The sequence below is a fragment of the Engraulis encrasicolus genome, chromosome 3 (genome assembly GCF_034702125.1).
Source record: "Engraulis encrasicolus isolate BLACKSEA-1 chromosome 3, IST_EnEncr_1.0, whole genome shotgun sequence".
Lineage (NCBI taxonomy): Eukaryota > Metazoa > Chordata > Actinopteri > Clupeiformes > Engraulidae > Engraulis > Engraulis encrasicolus.
The window spans coordinates 58,628,030-58,640,529 of record NC_085859.1 but is presented as its reverse complement, the minus strand read 5'-3'; the positions used below and the strand labels follow the sequence as shown (position 1 = coordinate 58,640,529).

Sequence of the window (12,500 nt, the reverse complement as noted above, 5' to 3'; positions counted from 1 at the left end):
CCTTGTGTATACCTTTTTAGGTGGCTATAATGCTGTATAGGCTACAGATGCTTGAAAAACTAGTTGCTGAGTTTGCTTTGTACATGACAGTTATTTTCCTGTTATTCATGTTATGGTGTGATGAAAAGGTGATGGGATAGGATTTTTAAAAAGGATACAGTAAGCTTACTGATTTTTGTCATTTTGAAAACTTTTTTAAAAACAATATTGTATCGGGTATCGGCCAACGGTGATGGAAAAAATATCGGTATCGCATTGGCCATTAAAAAACCCGTATCGGTCGACCCCTAGTGTGTGTGTGTGTGTGTGTGTGTGTGTTTTTGTGTATACTCTATCTGTTTTATGTGTGTGTGTGTGTGTGTGTGTGTGTTTGTGTATACTCTATCTGTTTTATGTGTGTCTGCGTGTGTGTGTGTGTGTGTGTGTGTGTGTGTGTGTGTGTGTGTGTGTGTGTGTGTGTGTGTGTGTGTGTGTGTGTGTGTGTGTGTGTGTGTGTGTGTGTGTGTGTGTGCGTTCGTGTGTGTGACCATGCAGCAGTACTGTATGATGCTCCCGACTGCTTGCTATATCCACACAGCTCAAGCGTTTTCTTGATTTGCTTATTTTTCTAGCCGGCAGCATTTCACCCCAGCCCATTCCCTCCTCAGCCTGGCTGGATTGCTCCCTCCTCCTTATGGATGAAAAGTCATCCATTACCTCTTGCCAAGTGTCAAGTCGTGTTTAATAGCTGTGACATATGCAAAGGAATGATGCTAAACCATGTTGCTGTCATCTCTCTCTCTCTCTCTCTCTCTCTCTCTCCCTCTCTCTCTCTCTCTCTCTCTCTCTCTCTCTCTCTCTCCCCCTCCCTCCCCCGATGTTGTGTGAAACCCTTCCCTGTGTCAACATATATTGTGTACACGTGTCAATGTCACTATTGTGTCGTGTATGTGTTTGTGGACGTGTGTCAATCCCCCCAAACACCACCCCTGTTTGTTTTTTTGTCTGTATACCCCCTCCCCTTGTGTGTTTGTCTGTTTCTATATGAATTTGTATGTCAACGCGCGCGCGTGTGTGTGTGTGTGTGTGTGTGTGTGTGTGTGTGTGTGTGTGTGTGTGTGTGTGTGTGTGTGTGTGTGTGTGTGTGTGTGTGTGTGTGTGTGTGCGTGCGTGCGTGTGTGCGTGTGTGTGCATGTCTGTCTGTCTTCGACAACACTCCCCACCCTTTAAATTCCACCCCTCCACTGCCTGTATGTATGTCTGTCTTCGTCAACACCCTTCACTCATCACCCCCTACCCCACCCCACTTAAATCCTGCCCNCCCACCCCCACCCCCACCCCAACCTTCCCCCCAGGACGCAGGCGGAGATGGCCCACACGTGCCGGGGCACCATCAACCTGGCCACGGCGCACATCGACACGGAGGACGCCTGCAACATCGTGCTGAGCAGCGGGGGGCGCACCTACCACCTGAAGGCCAGCACCGAGGTGGAGCGCCAGCGCTGGGTCACTGCCCTGGAGCTGGCCAAGGCCAAGGCCATACGCATGATGAACAACCAGTCCGGTGAGTACACACCGTGTAACCACTTGCAGTGGTTCATTTAATAATTACCATCTATGATCAACAGCAGACACACACACACACACACACACACACACACACACACACACACACACACACACTGCAACTTTCTCATACTGCTTTGGACTGCACACGCACGCACGCACGCACGCACGCACGCACGCACGCACGCACGCACGCACGCACGCACGCACGCACGCACGCACGCACGCACGCACACACACACACACACACACACACACACACACACACACACACAGACTATGATCAACAACCAGTCTGGATAGTGCATACGGATTGGCTATTCATGGCTTGCAGTGGTTCGTTTAACCCATTGATGCGTATACGCTGCTTTGACCCAGGATCCTGGAGCTGCAATGAAGCAGCATTCTGGCTCATGAGATTTCAGGGTTTTTAGAAAATAAAGAATGTGGGTAGGTAGAGCTGAATGCATCTCAGCCCCCTTTGGAGGCTGAGACATATAGGTTCTTGGCTGAGGGCACCATTTCCCCAGAAGGGCTTAGGCATTTTGCAGACGTTTTTTGCAGGTGCTTCAGGTTAAAATGGGTTAACAATGACCATCTAGGATGAACAACCAGTCTGGAGAGCACAAACGGATGGGCTATTAATCACGTACAGTGGATTATGATTATCTTTCATGAATAACCAGTCTGCAGAATACGACTGGCCTGAACAAGGTTGTGATGTTTGTTAGTTGCGATGGTTTGATTTGTTCAAGGCCATTGTGTGTGTGAACGACCAGTCCAGTGAGTTGCGAATGGGCATATTCCAAGCCGTGTTCGCAATATCGAGAGTGTGATAAAATTCATGCGATAATCATCCATATTGAACAACCAGTCCAGTGAGTTGCGGAGTTATTAATTGTTTGTAAATGGAAATCATGATCACTATGTCATGTTTGGGCCACACGCATGAAGAACAGATGGGCTATTAATCGCTTGGGATTGTTCTTTTCACAAATTGTTCGCAACTTGTTCGAGATTGTGATGTCAGTGTCATGGCAGTTGCGATAGACGAACAGCCAGTGCAGTGAGTACGGATGGTAGATTGTCTTTTTTGTTTGCAAATCGTGGTTATGATGTACGGCAGCAAGATATATTTAAACACTTTGGGGTTTCTTTTGCCTTAAGACATGTAAAAGTTTTTATCTTTTACCTGACATGTTTCGACGGTGTTACTTCCGTCTTCATCAGAGGGTCACTGTGATGTTGATGAGTGACGTGCTTTAAAAACAGCTGATGTTGTTGTGGAGGTGTGACCTCCCTGTCAAAAATGACAGGTTGGTCACACCTCCTGCTGTTAGAGTTGTCCTCTTAGGATGGTGGTCCAGGTGTGTGAGAGCATGTATGCCCCCTCATCCCTGTTCATGGTACTTGGGCTACGCTTTCTGATCTCCATAGACTCCTTAATCCAGCGGTGGTAACTGTTGTTCTCTTGCTGTATGACTTTTGCCTTGTCCCAGTCCATGATGTGATTTTCCCTCCTACAGTGGTCAGTTATTGCTGATTTGAGGTTCTCCTGTGTGGCTTTCTCCTTTACTGCTCTTGTATGTCTTTGTTCTGTTTCCCTTTCACACTCTTTTTTATGTTCATTTTTCCTTATGTTGAATGTCCTCCCTGTCTCCCCAATATATGATTTGTTGCATGACCGGCACGGAATCTCATATATGACATTGCATTTGTTATGTTGGTCTATTTTGTCCTTGGGGTGTACTAGCAGCTGTCGTAGTTTGGTGTGTGGCTTTACCGGTGTTTGTATATTGTGTTTTTTCATGGCTCGCTGTATGCGTTCTGTGATCCCTTTGATGTAGGGCAGGATCACCATTCCTTTGTTTTCCAGTTTATGTGTGGTCTGCTTTTTTCTTTTCTTCCCTAGTGTCTCTTCCTTCGTTTTAACCTGTAGGGCGCCTTTTTGAATGGCCCATGGCGGGTATTGGCAAGCTGCAAGTGCCAGTCGGATATGTTGTTCCTCAGCTGCGCGTTCGTCGGGATCGGTTATGATGGATGCGCGTTCGTAGAGGGTTCTGACAACGGATAGTTTGTGCGCAATGGGGTGTTCGGACGTCCAGAGTAAATATTGGTCCGTGTGTGTTGGTTTTCTGTAGATGGTTATTCTGATGTCTCCCTCGTCTGTGTGGTAAATTTTAATGTCCAGGAATGCTATTGATTTGTCCTTCTCCTCCTCGTGTGTGAATTGTATGTTGCCAGTTTGGTCTATGGAGTTGAGGTAATCAGTTAGTTGTTGCATTCGTCCAATTTTTATTTTCTCCAAAATGTCGTCCACATACCTCCGCCACAACGTGGGTCTGCATTCCTCTGGGGCAGATGTGATGGCCTCCTTCTCCAGCTCGGCTGGCCTGATTGAGGTGGGCGCATAGTTGTTTGCAAAATTGAAATTGTGATATCAGTTGTGATGGTCAATATGTTCTATCATTTGAGGGGTCATGTTTTTTCAAGTCTGTTAAGTTTACACTGATTCCATGGGTGGGTGGAGGGGTTTCCAACCATGTGGTTTGTGGAAAAACACAGAGGAAGCTCCCAAGAAAACAAATAGATTATCTGGGCCTGGATTGCAGAGCTGCAGGCTGTGGATTTCTTGCCTTTTGAGAGATCAGGACATGATGTAATAAAGACATCATATTACAGTTTACTAGAGTATTCCGGGAACAAAATATAAGTGTTCGGTACGTGTTTGGTAAACTAAAGCTAGGATGTGATGTTTACACACTTAAGAAGGAAGTAGGAATACTCAGTAGCTGTAAGTTTATAAGTTTAACCGGAATACTCGTCCATGTCTTTTGGTCTGGGACCAAAAATTAGGCCAGGCATTTTCAGCCAAGACCGGTCCACCAGACATTGAAAAAGACCAGGAAGTCTGTGGCAATATTTCACTATAATTTGTGACTATTTCTAAAAGGCCTGCTGCATGAGGGTTGATACCATTCAGGGGAGGGCCAGGCCAAACTCATCAACAGTATGAATGCCTGTATGCTTTATGGCCAATCCAACTATGGGCTGCGTCCTTCTCCCATGTTACCCTTTGCAGACCTGCTAAGTTTCCATGACTCCAGTGGGTGAGTGGAAAGGACAATACAGGTACTGTATGTACACACACACTCACAGTCCCTACATCCTTTTTACACAAACGTCATATCAATATATATTCTAACAACTAGCATAGACTGGTGTTTGTAACAGGAATAGTTATGTCCCTTTAAAAAACACACTCCCTGTGGCTGTGTCTTTATTGGCGGAGCTGAAAACATCATGTGATGTTTGTGTAAAGAGGATGTGGGGATAGATGCTACAATACGTATCCCCTATAAGTACAATTACATCATATGTCATTGTCCATGTAAAAATCCACTGCCTGTATGTGTTCAGGCAACTGAAGATGTCATATGATGTTTGTGCTACTTAAGAGGATGTTGGGATACTCCACTATCCCCCATCAGGATAATTACCTTCGCTAAGGAGGTTATGTTTTCGGCCGCGTTGGTTTTTCTGATATTTTGTTTGTCTGTTTGTCTGTCTGTTTGCCTGTCAGCAAGATAACTCAAAAGTTATGAACGGATTTTGCTGAGTTGTTCGAAATGAATTAATTAATTTATGGGCATTAGCTGTGGTTGTACCACCTGACGTCTGAGCCCCCCAAAAAACATCATTAACATGTACTGTATGTCATCGTCCATGTAAAAGTGCAGTCCTTGTTGGTGTAAAAGACCAGAATGGTCACACCAGAATGGACACAATGGACACAGAATGGACACAAAATGGTTATGCCAAGTCTTAACCCCTTAGCGCAGAGCCTATGTTATAACCTTACTGCCACCAAAAGTGTAATGGCTATGTCTTAAAATCTTACTTACGGCATTTGGTACTGCCATAGCAATGTTGTTATGATGTAGTTGAGTATTTTCAGCAAATAGTGAATAGACCCGCCGGCGACCCCATCTGCTGTAAGAGGCTACTCTCAAGACATTTGGCAATGTCACAACAATGTTATAATGTAGTTGAGTGGTTTCAGCAAATGGTAAATAGACACATGAATGTGCCCACCTGCCCATTAAAGGAGGCTATTGGACTGTTGACTGTGTATTGTCCTTACAGTATTTGATCTGTTAGGAAGTGTTCTGTGAAAAGTCATGTAAACATGTAAATGTGTACCACATAATCTTGGTAGTGACAGTAATGAAGGCATGAACATTTAAGAAGTTGCATAGGCCTACATTGTGGCACATAAAAATAGCACCATATATCATTATCATAATTATTTACAGTCGTCATGAAAGGACATGACCATGTGGAATGCTGGTCAGCATTATTTGTCTTGTAATAATTCAGCCTAATTTACAAACACAGAACAAGACAGAATCGCAACATGGGTAATAGAAATTCCAAAAAAGAAAATCAGGGCAAAGAAGAAAGTGGTAGAAGAGAGAGCACAGGACAAGTGTTGACAGTGTTCTAATTCAGGCAACTGAAGGCACCATATGATGTTTGTATTAAGAGGAAGGTGGGATACGACAATATCAGAGAGACTGGATAAGATAATACTCCTAGTAACTCTGTTTTGTGTTTAATAAAAAGAGATTTTAAAAAAAAGATAATACTCCTAGAATCTCAATAACAATATCCTCATCTGAATAATTATGTGTACTGTGTGCCCATTGTCATTGTCCATATAAATATGCATTCCCTGTAGCTGTGTCCTTATTTTGGCAACTGAAGACCTGTGGTATATGATGTGTGTGTGTTAAGAGGACATTTGGATACCACAATATCAGCTACCAGAATACAGTAACTGTCCATGTAAAAATGCAGTCTTCGTAGCTGTGTTCTAATTCAGGCGACTGAATAAGTGATACAATGTGTGTATTCAGACAACATGGCATCATAAAAGTAAGTAAGATACAGTAACACACCGATTTTAACCGTCTGTCGCCTTTGTACACAACGCCTTTACATGCTGACTTGTTGACATGTTGACCTGTGGCAGGTTAGGGCAAGGGATGGTTTTGGTCAGGGCACAATTTTGCAACAAATTTTGCTATTTCCCTTACTTGTTTCGCTGCTCTTGGCAAAAGTAAAGCAAAAGTAAATTTTCCCGTTTAGCAACAGAACTTTGCCGTAGCAACAGAAATTTGCCGACACAGCAGGAAAAGTGTGCAAATCTAGGCAAGTAACAAAAGTGATTTTCCGCGGCATTGAGGACCACGACTTCACTTGCAAAGGTGTCGCACCTCAATGCAGAATGCACTGGCGTGAGATACATACGCCTTTACATGATGCCAGTCTGGTTCAGAGGATGTTGGGATTCCACAGTATACCCATCAGGATAGCGTATGTCATTGTCCATGTAAAAATGCAGTCCCTGTGGTTGTGTCCTAATTCCAGCAACTGAAGATGTGGTATGAATATGTGTGCTAAGAGGAAGTTTCTGTCCATGTAAAAATGCACTTCAAGTGACTGTGGTTTCCTCCAGTGGTGCTGTATACAGCCCTGCTGAGAGAGCAGTTCTCAGTAGCTGCCTCTCCCCTCCCTCTGAGCCTTATTATTGCTGCTGTAATGAGATGAGGGACAGGACCATAATCAGTGTGTGCGTGTGTGTGTGTGTGTGTGCATGGCTGAGGTAATTTGTCCTGAAGTCCGCAGCCCCTGTTTGTGGCTGGGCATAATTACCGTCATATTGTTTCTTTGGGGGAGTAAAGTGTTGAATTGATATGGTCCAAGAGCTTTACCCCTGCCCCTAAGTTGGGGAAGAACCGTAGTTCAAAATGCACAAGCTGTCATTAACCAAGACTTTCGTAATGTGCTACTGTAGCAATGTTGTTAAAATTGTGCTGAATGGTGGGCTTGGCAATAGCAGGAAGTGTAAAGTCGTAAATCTTATAATAGACCAGCTGTATACAGTCACGTTAATCACCACACCACACAAAAGCTTTTGGACTCCTCTTTTAGGACATTTACATTACCCTTCACTTTGATTTACAGTACCTTTACTCAGCATTCGCCAATGATCCCTGTGCTTGAAATAGCTCTTTTGGCCTAATAGCTCATTGACGTTAGTGCTGTTTAGTCCTTGTGCTGATGGGCTGTGGCTGTGTGTGTAGTGCTGTCTCAGTGCAATCAGAAGGCAGTAATATTGACCCACATTGTGTTCACAGTAGAAGGGTTCAGTTCACTAAAACCACATTGCAGCGATGGAGAAAGCTCCACTTCAATGAAGTAGATAGATTGAAGAAGTATATGGAAGTCTATATACCGTAGTCACAAATACAGTTGCAGCAAGGGGCTGTTGTCTGGATCAAGTCAACCGCTGCCCACAGTAGATATAGTTGTATCTCCCATACCGCAGTGTCTGGCAAGTTGCAGTTAGTATGGTGATATTTCATTATGCCTAACTGTTAAATCAGCACATAACTGTTAAATCATTACATAAATCAGTACAGTAAATCATCGATCTGATTTTAAAGCATGTCACGCATCAACATCCATGTGACCCTCTGATGGAAGGTACACCGTCGAAACATGTCAGAAACATTATGTCTGAAAAATAAGATAAGATAAGATAAGATAAGATAAAGCTTTATTGTCTGTAACACATGAAACAGAAGATTGTCTTTGGTGTGGCTCATTCTCACAGATATTAGACAAGACTTAAAACAGGACATAACAAGACAAGACAATACATGTATGCGGAAAAATCTAAGAACTGGTGTATTACACTGCATTACCGCACAAATAGATCAAGCGCGTCATGAGAGAGGCGAGCGACGGAAGTAATTGACTTTGTATTGAGTCGCGCGACAAAAGCGATTCTGGAGACTAGAGGCGATTCGAGCGACGAGAGCGACAGTTTGAAGTTGAAATCCTTTCAACTTTCTATGACGCGGTTCGGCGACTAGCCGCGACAGCCAATGACTGTATAGAGGTCAGTGACTACAGCTAATGGGAATGTTTGGATGCCTTCTGCCTTCTGCCTATACGGACATACTCTAGTCTCTTCAATCGCTCGTATCGCTTGCTGCTGCACTCTGTCTCTTCAATCGCATCGCGCCTGGTCTATTCATGCAGTTGCACTACATGTATGTTGCTCAAGGGCACTTCAGTCATGGCTGATATGGGATCCGAATCAAGAAATGGTTTGGCTGCAAACCAGACAGATAACATGAAAATAAACAGTAGTGTACAGTTCAAACTGTTAATAATGACCAACGCAGGCACCGTGCTAACTCCTCCTTAATGGCTGGCTCAGATGCAAACAGAACAAACAGAAATAAATGTTGTTCCACACAGACAGACAAAGCGTTATGATTAAGGACAGCTTTTATATCCCGGTCTGGATTGTCTCTGACCAACTCACCATGGATGGATGGGCTACTGCACATGCTTACCGGGCTCAGGCCCAGGGGCGTAATCCTCAAGGGGGCCCTGAAGAACCAAGCCTCTATATATATTTCTTTTTTCATGTTGCGTTGAAATCACACTTTTACCAATTTTCTCAGGGGACATACCTCTAATGCCCAACAACATAGGGCCTGGCACCCTGACTCTTTTTGTAAACTAGCAACACCCATGGAGGGGGGGAAGGGATGGAGGGTCTTTCTTGTTGTCTTGTCCAGGGCCACACGGAGTCATGATCTGTCCCTGTTATCAAGCAAATTATGTTTTCTGCTGCTCGGTGGGTTCATCTAGTCTTACTAGACTACAGTTCTTTGGCAGAGTGACCAAGGCTAAATCGGGAGCTTGTTCTCGCTGAAACCCCTTTTTGGCTCTTCAGCGATCCCCATTTTGGGAAGGTCTTGTCCGTGTTCCAGGGTTATAGTCAGGCCAAGACACGATAGTCTGCCCTCCGATCGTACCCACCCACCACACAAACTCCCTCCCGTGTGTGTGTGTGTGTGTGTGTGTGTGTGTGTGTGTGTGTGTGTGTGTGTGTGTGTGTGTGTGTGTGTGTGTGTGTGTGTGTGTGTGTGTGTGTGTGTGTGTGTGTGTGTGTGTGTGTGTGTGTGTGTGTGTGTGTGCACCTAACAACCATTGTGCGGTGCAGGATGTCCCCACTAAGGTAGTAAATTGTATTTTGAGAAAATTGTAACTTGAGAAAATTGTATTTTGTGGGGCCCATAATTTTTTTCTTGGTAGTTTTGTTGTTAATGGTAAAAGTAAAAGTGTAAAATCATTTCCTCACTGACAGGTTAAGGTTAGGGATTGTCAAGGGAAGGGAAGGCCCCACAAAGATGTGTGTGTGTGCGGATGCGGGCGTGTGTGTGTACAGTGCACAGGACAAGTGTACAGAGGTCTTGAGGGATCAGTGCCACACAGCATGTTTTGTGTCAGAGCTTCGGAGTCCTGCTGCGGCTCGTTTGAAAAAGACTCTGACCTCTCAGAGGGTGAACATTAGGGCTGTGCAATATATCGTATTAATATTGTGATATCAATATTGCTGTCGAACAATATCAAATTTCATAATATTGATTTGAAACAATATTTTTGTCATTTGTCTATACTGCCAAAAGGTAGGTTATAAGCGCAATGTATTGCCCTCGCAGCCCTCCACTTGAGCCATTGCGAGCACAAAGCAGAATTGCTACCCAACATTCATGCAGAACACCACTGTGTCTTTCTCTATGGCCCTCCACTCCAACTGCTGAAGGGAGTGAAGATTGTGAATTGTTTAGCACAATTCATTTGTCTTTAAATAAAATATTGTCTAAAATATCGTGATATCAATATTGACCAAAATAATCGTGATATTGATTTTTCTGATAATTGAGCAGCCCTAGTGAACATGTATGATCCATACCTAGCAAGGTGTGACGAGAATGCTATCTTGTGACAATCCCACAAAAACAAGTGACAAGTGCGACAATAACAATGAAATACAGCGTTGTGATGTAATGGCTAAATGAAATATGAAATAAAATGAAATCTGCACTAAACCCAAACATACACACACTGACACACACTGACACACACACACACACACACACACACACACACACACACACACACACACACACACACACAGACACACAGACACACGAACACACACACAGACGCACACCGCACCTTCTACCTGCACTAAACACATACACACACATACACACACACACACACACACACACACACACACACACACACACACACACACACACACACACACACACACACACACACACACACACACACACACACACACACACACACACACACACTGCTGCTGGTGTACTTGACAGACCTTTTTAATATTTATTTTTCTTCAAAATGCTACTATTACCATGTCAGAACGCTATAAAGGACTTTTTTAGGAAAAGCACAAAAGCACAACAATACCTCTTAATGTATGTCCTCTACAAGTCTTCTGTTGTCCAGTCTTGCACTTTAAAGGTACACTGTGCAGGAAATGGTCAAAAAGGGTACTGCAACTATGCTGCAAATTGAAACTGGGCTGCCTATTGCCAAATTTCATCTTTTCATGAAAGTTTACAAAGTAATAAACTAATATTTTCTAGTATGGTCCAAGTACAGTCATTTTTACCGCTAAAAATTGCTATTTCTGGAAATTCAAAATGGCGGATCATGGAGAAGATCCCCCTTTTCATGTAGAAAAAGTAAAACATTTTCAGTCATAATGCATACTTAAAATGTTATAGTGGTGGTAAGTATTAATGAAAAAGGTTACATTAATGAATGGGAAGCATGAATTCTGGAAATAAACAACAAAAAATCTCACACAGTGTCCCTTTAAATGTCTGTATGAGCACTGTCTATGTCCATACTGTCTTAAGTCCATGTATAAGTACTGTCTATGTCTATACTGTCTATGTCCTTACCTAGATTAGTCTATGTCTGTATGGGAAAGCAAGAAATGTAATTTCAAATTCTTTGTATGACCAGTGCATGTAAAGAAATTGACAATAAAACCTACTTAAAACCTACTTGACTTGAAATGTTCAGATTGTTTTCAGGAGCTTTTGTTTTGAGCATAAATTAGGATGTCAGAGTTGCCAAATTCACATATCATATAAGTTGTGCTGGACTGTCCAGTTTCACAATATGGAAAAACACAGTTGGAAATTAAACAGAATAATCAGCATTCAGCACGTGGGAAACGAAAACTTAATGTTAAGCAGTCGTGTGTTAATTGTGAGAGTGTTTAGTGGGTTCGGCCTCTGTCCGAGATTCTTTTTAGAGCAAGCCATAAGGATTCTGGGTAATGTGTTTTTTCAAAGTCTGTGATGGTGTTAGTGGTGTGGCTATGGTCCAGCATGATCACTATGCTATGCATCAGTGGCAGTAGGCTATATTTGAGTATGCGTGTCAGATGGCAGTAGAAGGAGAGGGGGGTGAACAGGAACTTTTCATGCTTGCAGAGTCATCATATTACAGAGAGAGAGAGAGGGGGGGGGTAGATAGGTAGAGAGGTAGAGGGAGGTAGACAGATGGAGAATGAAAGAAAGAAAGAAAGGAAGGAAGGAGAGTGATAGAGAGAGAGGGGAGGGGGAGGTAGAGAGATGGAGAATGGAAGACAAAAGAAAGGGGAGAGAGAGAGATAGAGAGAGAGAGAGAGAGAGAGAGAGAGAGAGAGAGAGAGAGAGAGAGAGAGAGAGAGAGAGAGAGAATTGAATTTTATAAAATCCTTTATTTACAAAAGGTGCATATCAGGGATGCACGATGTGAAATATTTCAGCCGTTACGATATCCGATATTGATATTGCGGTTTTAGCCGATAACCGATATTAACCAATACTAATGTTTTTTCAAGAGATAACATATAATACAGACTGACAATGATGCAAACAAACTGCATTTTTGAATGTCCTCTTAATTCCAAAAACACTTTTTAACTCCTTGTGATAAAATTAGATAAAAATAGAGACAAACTAGAAGACAAACAATGAAAGTCACCGTCAAGT

At 43.1% G+C, this 12,500-nt stretch overlaps 1 protein-coding gene across 2 annotated transcripts in view; it reads left to right on the top strand.

The window, feature by feature from the left end:
* LOC134446418 (oxysterol-binding protein 2-like) overlaps positions 1 to 12,500 on the top strand; it is a 158,228-nt gene that overhangs the window by 37,000 nt on the left and 108,728 nt on the right. For both annotated transcript variants that reach the window (XM_063195791.1, XM_063195790.1), the window contains exon 2: positions 1,335 to 1,543. In XM_063195791.1, coding sequence (XP_063051861.1) covers positions 1,335 to 1,543 — 209 coding nt within the window. The remainder of the gene's footprint in view (positions 1 to 1,334; positions 1,544 to 12,500) is intronic.